The sequence below is a fragment of the Erythrolamprus reginae genome, chromosome 2 (genome assembly GCF_031021105.1).
Source record: "Erythrolamprus reginae isolate rEryReg1 chromosome 2, rEryReg1.hap1, whole genome shotgun sequence".
Classification (NCBI taxonomy): Eukaryota; Metazoa; Chordata; class Lepidosauria; order Squamata; family Dipsadidae; genus Erythrolamprus; species Erythrolamprus reginae.
The window spans coordinates 279,521,165-279,541,002 of NC_091951.1; the positions used below are offsets into that span (position 1 = coordinate 279,521,165).

Sequence of the window (19,838 nt, forward strand, 5' to 3'; positions counted from 1 at the left end):
CGCCCTTGAAACGTTTGATTGAATATATATCGGCTCAGGAAGACCTCTGAAGGCATAACTCGCTGAAATCTGAATTAACAGTGAATTATAAAGCCAACAAAAGAAATCGACGTTGCAGATACAAGGATCTACTTATATACCCGCTTGTGCGGTTGCCAAATCTAGCTGAGGATCAAATAGGATGCAGAAACCCCTGGGGAGATTATTATTATTAGTAGTAGTATATTATATTATTTTCGCAAAAAAAGTAATTCACAGAAAATGAGATTTATATGGATTTCATATCACAATATTGTTATTATTGCTTTATTAATTAAAGATGAAACTAAGTCAACTGAACATTCAAAAATGCATTACAAATAACCATTGACTGGTACAGTATTATTGTGACTGGCATGTTTATTCTACCTGAAGTTTGATTCCTCTCAAAGGGTATATTGCTTGCACTTTCAGTTTACATCCTACAGTGGCAAAAAACGTCTACTGAATTTTGGCAATTCAACTTGAAAGTACTGAGGGGTATTTTAAAAAGGTAAGTTGGGGCCATAGAAATTTCATGGACTTCCTATTTCTCAGATAGAGAACCACAATTACACATACTGAGTTAAGTTGTGCAAACCTTCAAAGCAGCAGTTCATCTGAACAAAGATTGGACTGATGGCCAATTTTATGTCACAACTTTTCTATGAAATGCTATGATAGCTGCTTCTAATTGACAGAGCAGTTGTGACATTTCATTTGTCAGGTTGGATTCTGGATATACATAAAACCACATCTGTTGAAACTGACTGATAGATCAGACCTGTTGCAATACTGCATGAAGATGGAACATCTTCAACTCAAAGAGGCACTTAGGAATGCATCTCTATGAAACAAAGAACAACATTAACACATCAACATGATACAGACTTAATTTGTTTAGCTATTGTATGAACCCAGCCTGTGTGAATCCAAAAAACGACAGAATAATCTATGATTAAAATACCTATTACCATGCATTTAGCATAGTTCACATTTAATACCTTTGATAGATAGCATAACACAGGCAAGATCAAAATCATCCTTACATTGTCTGTAAAAACTAAATGTATGTTTCACCTAAAGCTGCTTTTTGAAAAGGGAAATGGATTTTCTTGGTATTTTGCCTTAAAGGTATTTTGCTTCTAATCCAAGAACAATTTGAGAAAACAATGACCTGGATAACAGAATCTCCATTGACATTTCTCTGGTAAAGGAAGAGAATTCCATTTTGCTTCATATGAGATTATGAGAACTAAGACCAAATTATCATTTTCTAATTTTTTCCTGAACTATGCCTAAAAAGCAGACACCCTACTTAGCAAAATGTATTCTTTATTATGTAATATTGCAAAAAATAGACATCAAGTGTAGAATGAAAACTTGTTTCCTTACTTTAGGACAGTGATGGTGAAGCTTTTTTTCTTCATGTGCCAGAAGGTGTGTGCGAGCTATCGCACATGTGCAAGTGCCCACACCCATAATTCGATGCCTCGGGAGGGCAAAAACACCCCCCGAAGCCCTCTAGAGGCCGGAAACAGCCTGTTTTCCAACTTCTGGTGGAACAAGTAGGCTTGTGTTTTGCCCTCCCCAGGCTCCAAGGACTTCCCTGGTGCCAGGGGAGGGTAAAAACGTCCTCCCCCATCCCTCCGGAGGCTCTGGAAGCCAAAAATGCCCTCCAAGAGCCTCTCTGCAGCCAAAAATGAGCTGGCTGGCACACACATCCACATTGGAGCTGAGCTAGAGCAACGGCTCGTGTGCCAGCAAATATGGCTCCCAAGTGCCACCTGTGGCACCCGTGCCATAGGTTCACCATCACTGCTTTATAACAAATAACAATAACAGAGTTGGAAGAGACCTTGGAGGTCTTCTAGTCCAACCCCTTGCTTATGTAGGAAACCCTACACTACTTCAGACAGATGGTTATTCAACATCTTAAAAACTTGGAGGCAAGCTGTTCCACTGATTAATTGTTCTAGCCCTTAGGAAACTTCTTAGTTCTAAGTTGCTTCTCTCCTTGTTCAGCTTCCACCCATTGCTTCTTCTTCTACCCTCAGGTGCTTCGGAGAATTGGTTAACTCTTTCTTCTTTGTGGAAACCCCTGAGATATTGGAACCATGCCTCCCCGGTCCTTCTTTTCATTAAACTAACCATGCCCAGTTTTTGCAACCATTCTTCATATGTTTTAGCCTCCAGTCCCCAATCATCTTTGTCACTCTTCTCTGAACTTTTTCTTGAGTCCCAACATCCCTTTTGCTTTAGAACTGTATTTTTATTGCAGCTATAAACAACTATTCAAATGGGTTTATAAAGTACACGTTAAAGCTAAAAATAGAAAAGTTAAATGTTACCTAAAATAGCATTTTTTTAAAAAGGAAGTCCCCTCGACTAAACAACGTTGTTTGCGGGGCCCAGGGGAAGAGCCTTCTCTGGAGGCCCCAGCCCTTTGTAATCAACTCTCCCCAGAGATTAGAACTGCCCCCACTCTCCTTGTCTTTCGCAAATTATTTAAGATCCAACTGTATCGCCAGGCATGGGAAAACTGAGACACCTCCCCGAAGCTTTTATATTTTATGTATGGTATGGGTGTGTTGCATGCTTTTTAAGTGATGGGTTTTTTAGATGTTTTTAATGTTAGATTTGTTCCATTGTAACATTGTTATTATTGTTGCGAGCCGCCCCGAGTTTTCGGAGAGGGGCAGCATAGAAATCTAATAAATTATTATTATTATTATTATTATTATTATTATTATTATTATTATTTTAATAGAGATTTTTGTCTGTACCAGAAGCACTATTGCTTTTACACTATTATATAAGTGACAGCTGAAAGTGAAAAGGTAAATAAAAATATAGAGAATCTTGTTTATGCAAGACCCCAAAAATATATGTGTTGTATTAAAGAGTTTATCATTTTGCTTTTACAGGTGATTGAATTCTTTTTACACACCCATGCTTTGAGCTGTATCCAAGTACCACATTCTTTTCTGTCTTATTTCTTACCTCTAAGACAATCCAAATATTATTTGTAACTGCCCATCTGTATCACACACATACAAACACACATAACAATGATGAAAATATTAAAATGTAAGAACAACCTTGAAAGAAGTGCCATTAACTATTATTTATTTTTCAATGAAATTATTCTAGAATAATCAAAAATGAAAAAAAATTGATGAAAAACTAGATCTGCAGCATTAGAACACAGAGCATTCATGTATTTCATTTCAAACTTTAAACCAGAATAGCAATATATTGAATTAACTGTTAGTTAAACTTTAATCACTACCCCTTACCTCCCTGCACCAAAAAAAAAAATCCTGCATAGTTAAGCAGTAGTATAAATATACATTTCTGCAAAACCCTGAAGATTAATATTCCTCTTTTTGGCTCTGAATTTTGTATAAAGGAAATCATCTGCTTGGGTCAGATTCTGAGTTTCTTTTCCCTTTTCTTCCACCCTGAAAAAGCAGAAATGAAGGAATATTGAATTAATAATAATAATAATGAGGAGGAGGAAGGGGGGGGGGGAAGAAGAAAATAAAATGTTTTTTTAAATGTCTATACAGCACCAACAGGTACTGCTATTCTTACAAATGCATAATAAAAAAGGAAAACCCTCCACAGCTTCTGACCAATCAATTCAACTATCCTCACCCATCTGTCTCTGCTCTTTCAACCACTGCACAATGGCATTCCTTGATGGCAGTACTATGGGGTTGAACTAGAGGCCCTAGGCCAGGGGTATCAAGCGTGTCATCACAATGTCACATGACATATCACTTTCCCCCCTCTGCTAAATTGGGCAGGGCGTGGCCAACACGTGATGCACCTGGCCCATGGGCCGCAAGTTTGACAGCCCTGCCCTCTCCTTTATTGTCTTCTACCTACTATTGGGGTCATTCTTTGTCAGGTGGACCAGATGTCCACTTGACTGATTTTTGCAGCCTTATTTGAAAAGAAACTATCACAAAAACAACATATATGATAGAAAAAACAGTGCTCTTTCTAATGAAACAAAAATGAAGATGATTGAAGATGAGAAAACAGAGAACTCAATTTCATCACTTTCAATCATGTTCATTAGAAAGAGCAAGCTTTTCTATTGCTCTCTGTTTTCTCACTTTCAATCATCTTCATTTTTATTTCATTAAAAATATCACATTTTTTCCTATCATATGTGATCATTTGTGATGGTTTCTTTTCAAATAAGGCTTCAATTTCACCTGGTCCACTTGAATGACCCATTGATGAGAGGCACCTGGCCTAACCCTATGCAAACAGCAGCCAGGCCGTCTTCCTGAGGTCTCTTCCTATTCTCAAAATAGTGTGCACTGTATTCCCAAAGTTTTGGCAGACTTCTGAGGCCTTCTAAATCCTCAAGAGAAGGCAATGGCTGCCATTCTTCGAAGTGTGTGGGCTGAGCACAGGATGGCAAAGCTGGTGAGCACAAGGCAGGCAAAACTGGTAGCCTGGAAGGACCAGCGGAGTACATGATGGCAAAGCCAGGAGGGTAACACAGTGAGTGGTACACAGGATGGGAAGATGAGCAGAATGGTAGGGCTAGTGGAGTGGAGTGCAGGGCAGCTAGGCCAGAAGAGGCTGAAGACTGCAAGGTGAACAAAGGGGCAGATGCCAGGGGGAAATAGGCACGCATGGGGTAATTGAAGAGAAGAGCCTCAGAATTGGAAGGACCAAAGTTAGAAATAGCTTAGACTGAGATGGGTCCTCCCCTAACAACCATTGGAATGGGGTTAATGATATAACAATGGAATACTAGAAATGCCATCATTAAGTGATGCAGTCCCATGCCATATGCTTGAAGACCAGAAGGATTACCAGTGTAATTCTAGGACTAACTGTATGAAAAATTCTTATCCATGTTTAGAATAGTTTATCCTGTAACAGTTCTTATATTCTTTCTATTCCACGTAGTTCAGCAATTTCCAATCCATTAGAAAAGTATTTTAGTAGAATAAGAAATTGCAATTGAAGAAAGGAATTAAAAATGTTTTTAATTACTTTTATTATTATGCTTTATTATGCAGTTAAATATTACCTGGTATCTTGTTAATTCGGCTTGCAGTATTTTCACTTTAGATCTTTCTTGTTCCAATGCAGCATGAAGACTGGCAACCTTAAAGTAAGTCAAATAGTTACTGTAAAACAGAGTTATTCAAACACATTTTACATTTTTAATTAAAGTTACATTTTAAACAGGATAACATTATATAACTTATTAGAGTTGAATTTGATTATATTAGTTTATAAAATGAGCTTAAAGAGTAGTATGTTATGGTGGTTTAGGCAATGGATTAGGAATGGGAAGACAGGTTCTAGTCTTTCCTTAGGCACAGAAACCAGCTTGGTGATCTTGGATCAGTCACTCCTTCTTAATCCTACACCAGAGGTAGGCTGTGCAACAAACTGGTTGAAAAGTAAAACCTTGTGACATTTTGCATCGATTGCTTTGCAGTGTGGAATAAGTAAGAATTGCAAAACTATACACAATTTTGTAATCAAGTAAGAAGAACATTAGGAAAAAAATCATTTTGTGTTGTTAAACATTAGACCTAATTCCTTGTTGGTGACTGTTCAAGAAAATGATTTCACAATTTAAACCATATATGATAGCAATTAAAGCAGAATTTTGAAACTTCTCTGGAATTATGTAAATAACTGCAAATTATTTTTATGACAGTATTTTTCTACAAGGATTCAATAGACATATTTAATTTAATTTAATGTACATTCTTTACTATGGGAATTTGGGAGGAAGAATTGCATGAGGGCTGTCTATATGTAGGCATAACAAATTATTTCTAGAAAGTCAAGGTCATTCTTTTTCTTCGCACTCCTGCACTTACACAGAAGGAGATGGGTGGATCTGCCAACTGGCAGTTGGACATTGGTCAACGTAATGAACTTGAGGGTGTGGGGACAAGGGCTTGTACTTTCAACTTGGTGATGAACCCTGAAGGACTACAGATTCAGGATTCACCCAGATGTGCCAACATGGTTCTTTTAATAAATTGGAACTTTGAGGAAGCAATTGCCTTGGACTCTGATTTAAATTTAGATGCTATTTGGAGTCCTGACACCTACTTTTTCATGCCTAAAGCATGATGAACACTTTCCTGAATTCTAGAATATGATGCATTGATTCACTTTCTGTAATAGAATATGCTAGTTCCATGAGAGGGAACAGAAGGCCCAAAGAAGTGGCACCCAGTGGGGTGGAAAGTGGACATGCGGTACCTCAGGAGGTAGGAGAGGGCTAAGGCAGGCCTTGTGAGTTGAAGAGATGCTGTCTTCACAAAAGAATATCTAAGGATCCTACACTCCCTGGCCCTCAATTATAATGTCAGCAGTTTAAGTGGAAAGGTGCTTTTCTACGAATAGAAATTCCTCAGAATTCTTCCAACAACTATTCTGACTTGTAATTTATAACAAATTTTTTTTAACCACTGAGATATTTACCTGTAAAGTTAGTTCATTCTTAATACTCTGAGATTCATCAACCTGAAGGAGGATTTCAGCTTTATCTTTCACTAAAAAGTCAAACAGAAAAAATGTTAGTCTAGTTCCCATATCTTCAAAAATGGAGTAGCTCTGGCAAGCTAAAAAAGAAAGATAGTGGCCCGCACTAAATTTAAGAGATTATAGATTGCATAGATCTGCACTAAGGTAACAGAATACATACCAGTAGATTAGAACTATTTTTCTCAGTATTTTCCTAAACTGCTTCCAGATAGTTGAGTGAATGTATTAGTTCTTTTCTAAAAATGAAAAATTTGAAAACATAGAGCAGTACTTACTTTCACCTTCTTGAAGCATTTTCAGTAACTGTGCATTTCGTGCTTTTACTTCCTTGTACTTTGCCTGGATATTTAAAAAAAAATAATACAAGTGATATATTTCACCACGTTTGTTTCAACGTAAGAGTATTAGCTGTTAGTTCACTTCTGTTAAATGCCTTGAGGATTATAACCGAAATTGTTAATTCATTCTGCAATCTATCAGTTTTAGAAAATAAATATAACACATTTTAAAAGTTCAATTTAGGAACAAGGTCCAAAGACAGAATTCAGTAATGAGATAAAGTACAAGGAAAAAACATATATCTATTATTGCCTTGAAATACTGACCCTTGATTGCAATGTAACAGGCATGAAACAGAAAATCTGTTAATCATGAGAATAATTCTGCATGTTTCCTTCACATTAGACTGTAGGTTGGATTGTTTTTAGGGTAGTTTTCAATCTAAGTTACAGGTAATTCTTGCTTAATGTATGGTTGCTTAGGAATAATATGACGGACTCCCCATAAGATACTTGCACTACGATTTCAAAGTTCAGAGCAGCACATCCACCCACAGTCATACAACAATTGCATTTGGGCATTTAGCAACTGGTTCAACTATATCAGTGATTCTCAACCTAGGGATCGAGACCCCTTTGGGGATCGAACAACCGTTTCACAGGGGTCGCACAAGACCATGGGAAAAGACAAATTTCCCATGGTGTTAGGAATTAAAGCTTCTATTCAGGCACCTTGGAACATATTTTTACAATCTGACCAATCATGCATTTACTGTGGAGGTCCCTCTGACTTTCCTGTCAATCAACTTAAAGCTCTGTTGGAAGAACTGGCACTAGACTTATGGTTGGGGGTTACCACAGCACGAGGAACTGTATTAAGGGGTCGCAGCATTAGAAAGGTTGAGAACCACTGAGCTATATGGACATTTATAGCATTCTGTGGTTATGTCACCATTTTTGGCTTTTGCTGGTTTTCAGCCTGTACTCCTGATTTCTGACAAGAAACACCTCTTTGATAAAACTTATTCACTACTGCAAAACTGGTAAGATTCGGCATGGTCAAGTTGACCCCAACAACATATGACTGTACTTCTAGGTTAAAATTAAAATTGTAAATTGAAGACTACCTGTCCAATAGTACACTTATATAATTGTAACCTTTAATAAATGATTTCTATCTGCTTTTCTTTAAATGATACCTATCACTGTAATACTAATTGTTAACTAAAATATTTGAGAAAACAATGAAAAAACAGATTGAGAAATGACTGGGTAGATTCACAAATCTCGAAACAAGTATTAAAAAGGAGTATTTGGGCTAAATAGGTAGTCCTCCAGTTACAACATAATTGGGTCCGGAATCTTGTTTGTGAGGTGCCACATAACTACTATGCTTAATAACCACATACTGGTTCTAGTAGTTGCAATCACCGGCAGTCATCTGGGAGAGGGCCTGGGCCTCCAGGGAGTAGTGAGGCAGGAAGAGGACCCAGAGCTCCTGAGTGTGGTAGGGCTAGATCTCCCACTATATCTCATCCAGGCCCCCAGGAGAATGACTGCAAATTATTCAGTAACATTTTCATTAAATTTGAGGTCTGTTTCTCCAGGGCACCGAGGGATTTTCCCTCTAGTAATAAATTCTTCCATTCAGGAGGAATGAATCTCAAATTAGACTAAAGTGCTCTACTGAACAGCAGCATTCTGAGCTTTTCAGGCCACTGGTATTTTGATTTTATTCTCCTCTCTGGAAAAGGGTCTGGAACAGAAGGGAAAACAATACTGAATGCCAGTGATCCAAAAGACTCAAAATGCTGGCATTTGCTAGTGTTCTTACAGGATTTAAGGTTTGTTCCTCCAGTATGTTAGAGGATTAATCTCACTGCATGGAGAAGAGGGGAAATCCCTCAAAGTGCTGGGGAAACGAATGTCAAATCCAATGTCCCTCTCCACTTGCAATCTTCTCTGCCAGATTTACTTATTCATTGCCCATCTTTATTATTTTTATAAACAACTTAAGGAAGGAAACACATCTAATATTCCTTCTTCTATTTTCCCTACAATGACACCCTGAGGTGAGTTGGACGGAAAGAGAGTGACTGCCCAAAATTACCTTTCTGGGGAAACTAGTAGAGAGAATTGCAATGATTATCATATGATCTGAGGACAGTTGGCAACCAGTCATAAAATGTGAACTGGTTGCCAAGTGCCAGAGTAGAATAGAATAGAATAGAATAGAATTCTTTATTGGTCAAGTGTGACTGGACACACAAGGAATTTGTCTTGGTGCAAATATGGCCATGTGATGTGGGGGCACGGCATGACATTTTTTGATGGCCAGAGATGCTTTATGGGCTGTAAAACACCCATTTCAAAGCTTTCTGTGAATGGTCATTAAAATACTGGTCATAAGTCAAAGACTACCTGTATTCAATTTTCCACTTACAAAGCAGTATACTCCAGTGAATTCAGTTGTATTTACTCCTGAGAAAACAATATATTCATTGCTAAAGAAGTAAAAATGTTTAGAATAACCATAACCTACTTAATCAATAGTTTTAGACGCAGTATGCTAAAAACACTAAAAACCACCATGTTTTCAATTGAAATTTTAATTAAAGTTATAAATTATGCTACTCAGGAAAATACATACCTCCCATTGACTAATTACACTCTTTAACTTCTGGATTTCCGCATCTTTCTTTTCAAGTTCCAGTTTTGATCTCTCTAGTCTTCCATCTTTTAGAAAAATACCCTATAAATCAAGAATTAAAGAATATAAACTTCAAGGTTTATATCAGTTATGAAAATATAAAATAGTAATAATTAATGCCTTTTCAAACACTGAAATATGCTCAGTGATGCTACACATCCATATTTATTATAAGTCAGAACCATAATAGAACATCTTATATTAACAGAATTGATCAGATTAGCAACATTCTGTCTTATTGTAACATGTTTATAGTATTTATAATATGTAATCATAGCCTGCCCTTGCATTGACTTTTGCTCATTGAAAAGATACCTTTTTGCTTTCTAAACAGAGATTCGGAAACTAAGAGAAAGTTTGGTTTTTGAATCTAGATTACAAAGAACCAAATAATCCAGGATTGAAAAAAAATCAATATATTTTTGTTTGTTTGCAAGAAATGCTAGAGATACAAATAGAACAGGAAAGAATAGATTGCTTGTATTAGTACATGAACCCTAGATAATTATTCTGTACCAATTTGACCATTATATGGAAACTAAAATTTAAGAGGTAACTAGACAATATGTGAATGTTTAAGTCATTGTGTCAGATTATATTTGTTTACCAGATTCCTCAATGGCAATGACAGAGCTTCTAATGTATTACCTTCACTGGAAAAATTCGGGGAAATATTCAGGAAAATATGTGTTGAAAATAATCCATGTTGAAATGTATAGCATAGTAAAACATCAGGAGTTGACAAAGAAATGTTTTATGACAGTTTCTATTATTTCATCAAATGTTTTATAATATTTGTCAAATTTCAATTCCACAAGAGTCATGGATCCCAGATTTTGGATGCATTCTGTAAGTTCAGCCATTTGAAGTAACTTGGTTCAAGTTATGAATGCTCTGCTTTCTCTAGTTAAAATTAAAGGTTACAAATTGACAAACAGGAGTGTTTTAGTAGGATACCTGATAACCCATTACTCACTGGGTCATCATTTCAAAGGTATTTCCTTACATAAACAGATAAATAGAATCACCAAAGATGGTCAAAAACAGCAGTGGTAATGAGAACAACTTCCAATTTCCTGCTGGCTTCTCCATTGATTTTGCTTAGGGAAAGTTGGTAGGGAACATCAAAAATCATGACCATATGACTAAAATGATTATAGAGATGCTGCAATGGCCACTCTAGATACATTCTTTTTAAGTTATTTCATTGGAGGTACAGGTAGTTCTCAACTTAACGAGCCCACAATTTTGATCATAATCCATGATGACTATAAAGTGGGTCAGAGCCAAACTTAAATTTTTGCTAGGTCCTTAAGCAAACAGTGGTTGTAAAGAGAATACAATTGTAAAATGAACGTGGTGGTTCTTAAACAAACATGATCACTAAGCAAACACATTGTTTGCTATTGGATAGCCTTTGCTGGAAACTAGAATACTGTAAACCAGCAAAAACCTAGGTCATGTATCTGTGGGATGCTGCAAATAGCCCTAAATGCAGTCCAGTTTTTAATTGCCCAAAACCAGATTTTTTTTTGCCAGAATAGAATCTGGGTTAAATCCCATTTTCAGAGTCCACTGGAACATCAAGCAGTTGCTAAGTGATCATCTGTAAATTGAGGACTACCTATACCTTGAGTCACAAATTGTTGCTCTAAGATGCAGCCTTCTGGCGATAAGAATGTTACAAACAGACAAGAGACTTTTAGTAGTACACCAGACCACCTGGGACCTGTTGAGTCATCGCTTCAGAGATTATTTCCTTTCCAGATTCCTCATTTTTTTAGTAATTGCTGAACTTCTAATGCATTGTCCTCACTACTAAAGTTGGGATACATTCAGAAATGTAGCTGACTTAAACATAGCTCATGTTGAACTATATAGCAGAGTCAAACATCACATTTTGTAATAACTTTTGTAATACAGGTAAAAGTTGAAAAATTAGAATATCGTGCAAAAGTTCATTTATTTCAGTAAACTTCACACTAGACTTCAAGTATCTTGTGTGTGCCTTTCCATTCTTCCTCCATACCCTGAGTCCTTGGTTTCCAAATGAGATGCAAGTTTCCACAGTCTGTGTTGATTTGGGGAGCCATGTCATCTGCTGGTGTTGGTCCACTGTGCTTCATTAAGATCAGAGTCAACGCAGCTGTCTACAGGGAGATTTGGAGCACTTCATGCTTCCTTCCTCAGATGAGCTTTATGGGGATGCTGATTTCAATTTTCAACAGGATTTGGACCCTGCACATTGCCAAAAGCACCAAAACCTGTTGCAATGACCATGGGAGTCCTGTGCTTGATTGGCCAGCAAACTTACCTGACCTGAATCCCATAGAAAATCTATGGGGTATTGCCAAGAGAAACATGAGACCGAACAATGCAAAAGAGCTGAAGGCAGCTACTGAAGAATCCTGGTCTTCCATAATACCCCAGCAGTGCCACAGGCTAATAGCTTCCATTCCACACCCCATTGAGGCAGTTATTGCTGCAGAAGGGGCCGAAATCAAGTTCTGAGTCTTCGGAGAGGGGCGGCATACAAATCTAATAAATTATTATTATTATTATTATTATTATTATTATTATTATTATTATTATTATTATTATATGCCTGCTTATACTCTTCAGAAGTCCGATATTGTTCTATGTACAATCTTTGTTTTATTGATTGAATGCAATATTCTAATTTTCTGAGGTGGAAGATTTGGGGTTTTCACAAGCTGTACCCCATAATCAACACAATTATGATAAATCATGGCTTGAACCATCTTGCCTTGCATGTAATTAGTCTCTTTCATATATTATGTCTCACCTTTTAAGTTGCATTACTGAAATAAATGAATTTTTGCATGCTATTCTAATTTTTTGAGTTTCACCTGTATATCATAACTTGTCTTATGATAATTTTGTCATCAAATGTTTCACAAAAGAAATTTATCAAATTTCAATGGAATCAGGGGTCCTGGATTTGAGGTACCCTTGGCTGAAAAACTGCTGCAATAAAAACAGTATCATGTACTGTTTTCTCCACTTAAAGATTACAGGAACAAAAATTTCTAGCATAGAAAGATTATTGGCAGGTGTTTTTAGAGGAACACAAAATTGACCTGTCAGACTTGGCAAGACAGTAAGAATATCCTAACCAATACTAACATTACCTTTCCTGTGCAAATAAGAACCTTTTGTTGCCAACATTCTTTGCATTATTGCCAAATATATGAAAATAACAATTCTATTTTATTTGTGGACTTTTCTGTAACACAAAAAACCAGCTATTAATTTGTTTTCTATTTATTTAAAATATTTTATCATGCTCTTGAAATATAAAAGCTCCAGTTACTTAACTAAGATTAATAGAAAATTCTGTCTATATATTTGACACAATAAAAAACAAAGATGAAGAAAAGAGAAGGAGAACAAGCAAAACTATGGCCCATTAAGGTGATATAATTGCTTGTCAGATAATTTCTAATATCAAGAAATTTACTGAAATTTTTTTTTGCAAGTGTTATGCTGCTTAGTTTCTGAGTTGTTTAAGATAATCAATTTTGACTCCTCTAATTCATCTATACTCCTTAAACTGCTTATATTATATGTATTTAATTCCTCTTAAATATACCTGTGTGCGGTCACAAAATGTACTGTTATCTATTCCATAATCTGTGATAGGCTCCCTTCTTTTTTCTTTATTTAGAATTTTATGTATATCATCTTCCAGTCTATTGAAGAATTCGCCATCATTCAAGAGAGTATGTGGCGAGTTCAATTCCTGTAAAGAAACTATAATTAACTTCTAACAAAAACCACCCAACAGCTAGACAATAATTGTTTTAAGGCTCATGGTTCAATTTCAAAACAGAACTTATAAATTCTTATCAAGAAATCCTATGCTCATGGATAGATTTAAATATGAACTGTCACTGTTGATCAAAGCGTAATAATTCCCAAGGATACTATAAATATCCAACTGCATTTGAATGTAATGCTGAACAAGAGTTATAAGAAGTTGTAATAAGCCTTAAAGCCACGTATGTGTTCTCCCATTTTATAGCTTTCCATCTATTTTAGATAAGCCACCTAAAACAAGAGTTCTCAAATCATACTTTAACCCCTAAAAGAAAAAATAAATTTGTGGAGGCAAGGTAAAATCACTCTTAAAATCCACCTTGAGCTTTGTTATAGGCTTATGTGGGCAAAATGAGAGTGAATTTTGACAGCACTTCTGCTTTGCTGCTATGGTACTAAGCCTGATCAGTTTTCAAACCAAAACAGAAGTTTTGCACCTGCTCCCAAGCTGCTCATGCAATTGCTAGGAAAAGTAGCTGTTAAGTGAGTCATACCCAATTTTATGACTATGTTTTCCACAGTTGTTAAGCAAATCATTTCAGCTTTTAAGTGAATCCAGAGTTCCCCATTACTTTGCTTTCCAAAAGCTGTCTGAGATTGGAAATGGTGATCACATGACCCTGGGATGCTGCAACTGTTATAAATACATACTAGCTGCCAAGCATCCAAATTTTGACTATCTGACCATGGGGATACTGCAATGGTTGTAAGTAATTTTTTTCAGTGCCACTGTAACTTGGAACTGTGATTAAATGAATGTTTGTTAGTCAAGGATTACATGCAGCTAGCATTAACTCTAATTTGTTGAAATGAACTACTGAACTAATGATTTTAAACCTCTGTGACTTAAACAAGGCCTCATTAAATTCAATCATAATTTGTCTTGTAAAACTCAATTGAAAATAGGTCTTGAATTGCTCACAAGCTATATTGATGTAAAACTCATAATCCAAGGGGAACTTATGTAATATTTGCCAGGTGGACTCCAGTAAAGAAGACATACATAATTATTAAGAAAGGGCCCTTCAAAAAAGGAAGAAAAAAGTTGTGATGGATTAATAGAAAGTTAAGGCATGAGCAAGCATAATGGATGCACAACAATGAACTGGAGCTTGAGATTATTATTTTGGAACTTAAGAAATCCTACTTTGTATTACAAATTTATTCAGGAAAAATGTTTAATCAGTCATTAGTCACAAATAAAGAATGTATAATAAACAGAACTAAACAATTTGTATTGCTATTCATTTAATTTAGTGTGAAAATTAAAAAGAAACATTCCTTGGATTCCGAATACTTTCTCTGAATAAAAATGTGATTTGGAATATTTGAGATTGTGATGGAATGTACAGTAGTTGGCTGGATTCCCAGGAAACAGGAGGTATATTCCAAGACGGCTCAACCTTGTTATTTTGTGTGAGAGAAAGCCACTCCCTAACAATTCAGAGTTCATAAGTAGTGAAGAGTTCAGAGAGCATATGGTAGATGCAGATATTAAAATACTTAGTCTGGCCAAATTCTGTCCATAGTGGAAACACAACAAACCTAAGTAGGAAGAAGATCTACATATTCATGGATTTAGGCCTAACAGAGGTGCATTCCTGCAGCGTAATGATTTCAGGCCCTTAGAATGGTAGCATTCACTAACTTTCTAGCCTTCCTCCCCTAGGAAACTATGTAGCAAATATAATTGTTCTCATGATCACTCAGAAGGTCCCTTCTCCAAATTATGTTAGTTGCTGAAACAACCTTCCAAAGATCGTAAGAATGGAGCCCACTTGCGGGATTGTATGAGGTGGCCTTGATGGAAGACCATGCTCCATATTGACTGGGCATGCCTGAAGCTGCAGAAAAAGGCAAAAATACCATAAGTGGCCGAAGACGGGGGGGTGGGGAGAGACTTTACTCGCAAGGCTCAACAACCCACATGATAGCTGAGTCAACCTGGATCACAGGCATTGAGCACAGCAGTCAAATGGATGTCTTCTTAATGACTAAAATTCCAGTCCATAAGTTGAGGACGAACTATATATCAAACTGTAGAGGTACAGGAATGTCCCTGAACAACAGAAGGAAGAACTGCTATGGCAGTGGTCAGGCAAGAAAGGCCTGAGACTGGGCCAAAAAAATGTGAGAAAACATCTCAGACAAGCCCTTCCCTAGCTCACACAAGGATAAAGTGAAGGAGGGGAAGAATAATCAAATTTGCAAGATTCTGTTACTATAGCTGTTACAATAAAATTAATCTGGACATATAAGGTGTTCATTTGTTAGCCTAGTCCAGGGGTCCCTAATCCCCAATCCGTGGACTGCAACATGCCAGAAACCTGGCCGCACCAACAAGGAAAAAGTTCCATCCACGGGATGCAGGCAGCACATGAATTCATGCTCCTACTGGTCCATGAAAATAATTGGTCCCTGGTATCCAAAAGTTAGGGGGCTACAGGTTTAGTCCATCTTGTTGGGCTGAGTTAAAGTATTTATCTGGGCTATTGAGGCCATTATATTGACTGTTATATAAAAGAAAGTATTCAGCAGTAACTTGCCGTACATAATTGAAAGTGTTATACAAAATAGCAATTTTAAAAAAACTATGTCACTTAGAAATGTAGAATAATTAATGTCATGTTAAACTCAAGATCTTACCTCTTGCCTTTTGGGAAAATGATCTGAAACATGAGAAATATCTTAGGTAAATTTCTGAAATAATTCTGAAGATCCCACCCCAAAATCAAATTTCAAACATATAATTACAAAAATTATTTTAAAAGATACCCTAAATTTAAATTTCTTGTTTCTTGCGTCTAAGCATTAACCATAAAAATGAGAATACTAGAGTAAACCCGGAGTAGTATTTTTGCACACTAACTGTAGAGGAAATAGAGACATTTTGAACCTTGGTCTCCAATCTCTTTTTCTTGCTTTCACTCGAAATACTGAGTGGGCATTGGGCAGGAGTTTAAAAACTCTAGAATTGAAGAAAATAGAGTTTTGGCCTGCTCTAATGAAAATATTTCCATTCAACTAAATTTCCAGCATCCATGTGTTTTTATTTAAATTCTAATCCATTAATCAATTTGACTCTTTCCTCTCATCAAGATCCGTTAATTTTCTTAGCTTTTAAAGTTAAATGTCTTTCAACATCTACCCCACCAATCAACACAAACCAAAAGACATTTGCTAAAAAAAGTTTTAGTCTCTGAATTTTAAAAATATAAACTGCCTTTATCTTGAAGAATGACCTTAGCTGGAAAACAATTGTGGTTCAACCTGGTGATTCGCCAGGAATTCTCAACACCTTTCAAAAGCATAAACTGTTTTATCTTCCTAAACCATTTCTCTAGGTCAAGGATTACATTCTGCACTGACTTCTCAATTCCTGGATGATAGACTTTACTCAGGTTCAACTGTTCTAAACTTTAAATTATGATCCATAAAGTAATAATGATAAGTTATCCCTGATCTTCCCAACTCCAAGTAATATATTCAGTGTACTGTATATGGCTGCCTTTGAAGAATAACTAGAAGTTGCAAGGAATGGAATCCCTGTTCATAACTCCTGACATTGAATCCCTGTTCATAACATATTACAGTACTTTCCACAAATTTATCTGGGTGCTTTCAAATTAGGACTGAGTTATTGCCTTGAATTTTAAAGGGATGCAGTAGAATTAGTTTGGGAATGCTCTTACATGCTTTTCAGTCGAAGGGCATTCAAGAAGGATGGTTAAAATTCATTTTCCTCTCTCTTTATTACGTTAAGTGGCCTTAATTGTAAGACAGTGTGTGAATTCATATGTGTTGTATCATTGCTTTCAGCATTTTTTATATTTAATCTATTAGTTGTTAAAGTTTCTTAGTGGTAAAAAAATGGGATATTCATGCCACGAAGTATTGATTTCATATTGATTATTAAGTATAATATGTAACACATGTAATATTTTAAAAGTAACAGCATTTTCAGTAATTTTAATATTAACTTCCTGAATGCAATTCCTTTTAATTGCCTTATAAATCAGTTTCCCCAAGCTGGCAAAAGTTCTAAGTTTAAGGATTGTTCCAAACATCTATTCTGATGCACAATTAAAAATAAAAACATACCTATGTTAGAATCAGACTGAAAATCTTTTAAAGACACTGTGAGAGGTTTGTCTTTTCCTTGATGAATTTTTCGTTTCTCTTTTTTATGTATAACCTTTGGTGGAAGAGATGTATTTTCAACATGTTCATATTCCTATAACAGAATGAATAAATGAATAAATAAATAAGTAAATAAGTAAGCAAATAAATAAATGTGTGTGTGTGTGTGTATTATAATTATTTCAAGAATGCATACAGTAAACTTCTATCAAAACAAATTAAGCATAAAAAGGAATTGAAACATATAACATTTTGATTTACAATATATAGTGGTACCTCTACTCATGAACTTAATTCGTTCCGTGACCAGGTTCTTAAGTAGAAAAGTTTGTAAGAAGAAGCAATTTTTCCCATAGGAATCAATGTAAAAGCAAATAATGTGTGCAATTGGGGAAACCACAGGGAGGGTGGAGGCCCTGTTTCCTCCCAGGAGAGCCGGGGTAAGGTAGCAGGTAGAGTGCTGTACTGCAGGCCACTGAAACTGACTGTAGATCTGAAGGTCAGCAATTCAAATCTCATCACCGGCTCAAGGTTGACTCAGCCTTCCATCCTCCCGAGGTGGGTAAAATAAGGACCTGGATTGTGGGGGCAATATGCTGGCTCTTTTAAAAAGTGCTATTGCTAACATGTTGTAAGCCGCCCTGAGTCTAAGGAGAAGGATGGCATAAAAATTGAATAAATAAATTCCTAGAGAGGCCCCATGGAGGCTACATCCTGCCTTTTCCGGTTACAGTTTCGGAGGCTCAGGTTTGTAAGTGGAAAATGGTTCTCGAGAAGAGGCAAAAAAATCTTGAACACCGAGTTCTTATCTAGAAAAGTTTGTAAGTAGAGGCATTCTTAGGTGGTGCTATTAATTTTGAATATTTCTCCAAATATCTAAATAGGTGAACTCTATTTAGCATTACATGAACTGCATAACATTATATAACGTTAGTATAACATTATTTTCTTAATCTGCCATTCTCTTAATTGTCCCAAATGCTTTTATCCTTCATATGAAGAAGTTCTGGTCCTGCCTTAGGCATTAAAGCCAATTGCGTGCCCTTGTACCAGTAATTCTCTCTTAGGCCAATCCACCTCACAGGGTTGTTGTTGTGGGAAAAAGAGGAGGAAGGTGGAGTATTAGGTATGTTCACTGCCTTGAATTACTTATAAAGTAATAAAAGTGGAATAAGAATGAAATAAATAAATAAATAAATAAATAAATAACTTCAAATATGATTCTATAGTTTTACTGTCATTCAAGGAAACAAAAGCAGGGTATAAGCATCATCATGAGTAGCCATAATGATTTTAACATCCATTAATTACTCTAATAAGTTGCCTAAGTTGTATTTGTATTTTTTGTATTATTGAATTCCATAGATTAATTCTATAGATTAAATCCACAGTAACTGAATTTAAACATGCCTGGGATAAACATATATCCATCCTAAGATAAAATACATGAAATAGTATAAGGGCAAACTAGATGGACCATGAGGTCTTTTTCTGTAACCAAATTTTGTAAACTATAAAGAAGAACTGTGAAATTAAATTATTTGTTTAGCTTCATTGCATATTATTGTGTACTAAAGAATAACTTATGAAGGATAACAACAACAACAACTCTGTTGTTGACAGTTCCAAGCCCGGATGATAACGGAGGAGAACTTGCCAACCCATACAACATGGTAAAACTAACAAACAAAAATTCTATACTGCATCGGTCGTCACGCGGTTCTACACAGGCAGCGGCAGATGTTGAGGTTCCTGGGCATCCGTTGACAAGTTGGCTAGAAGTGGACCAGCCAATAAAAATGACAAAAATATAGTGCAGATGAAAATCGTGCCATAATGGCTTATTACTACAACTCATAGCCAGAAAAAAGGGGTTAAAGCATAATACATAAAGCATAAATGTATGAATTATGGAAACAATATTCAGATTCAAATACTAGTGAACAACAACTTGCAGATCAAAAGGCGATTTATTATATGAAATAAAGTGTTCAGTAAAATTGAACTAGAAGAAATTGAGACAAATTGTCAAATTAAAAAAAACCCCCATAAATGGAAACAACTGAAACTTGAGAAACAACTGAATACATCATGATGAAACTTCCAGGGGAAGACACTGTTAGTGAAGAAGCAATAGTACCACCACCAGAACGAGTCATTATTATTATTATTATTATTATTATTATTATTATTATTATTTATTAGATTTGTATGCCGCCCCTCTCCACAGACTCGTAGAACCAATTGATGAACTAACTCAAAAAAATGGAATTGAAGGACAAAATCATCGAGTATTTACTGTCCAA

At 36.0% G+C, this 19,838-nt stretch overlaps 1 protein-coding gene across 4 annotated transcripts in view; it reads right to left on the minus strand.

The window, feature by feature from the left end:
* Positions 1 to 3,130: 3,130 nt before the first annotated feature.
* The window catches only part of GKAP1 (G kinase anchoring protein 1), a 31,585-nt gene continuing 14,877 nt past the window's right edge, over positions 3,131 to 19,838 (minus strand). For 3 of the 4 annotated variants that reach the window (XM_070742739.1, XM_070742741.1, XM_070742740.1), the window contains 8 exons: positions 17,494 to 17,626; positions 16,039 to 16,061; positions 13,166 to 13,315; positions 9,493 to 9,594; positions 6,840 to 6,903; positions 6,502 to 6,572; positions 5,081 to 5,158; positions 3,131 to 3,482 (listed from right to left, as the gene is read on the minus strand). In XM_070742739.1, the coding sequence (XP_070598840.1) occupies positions 3,435 to 3,482; positions 5,081 to 5,158; positions 6,502 to 6,572; positions 6,840 to 6,903; positions 9,493 to 9,594; positions 13,166 to 13,315; positions 16,039 to 16,061; positions 17,494 to 17,626 (669 nt within the window). In that variant the 3' untranslated portion in view covers positions 3,131 to 3,434. The remainder of the gene's footprint in view (positions 3,483 to 5,080; positions 5,159 to 6,501; positions 6,573 to 6,839; positions 6,904 to 9,492; positions 9,595 to 13,165; positions 13,316 to 16,038; positions 16,062 to 17,493; positions 17,627 to 19,838) is intronic. The other variant, XM_070742742.1, reaches the window with a different exon arrangement.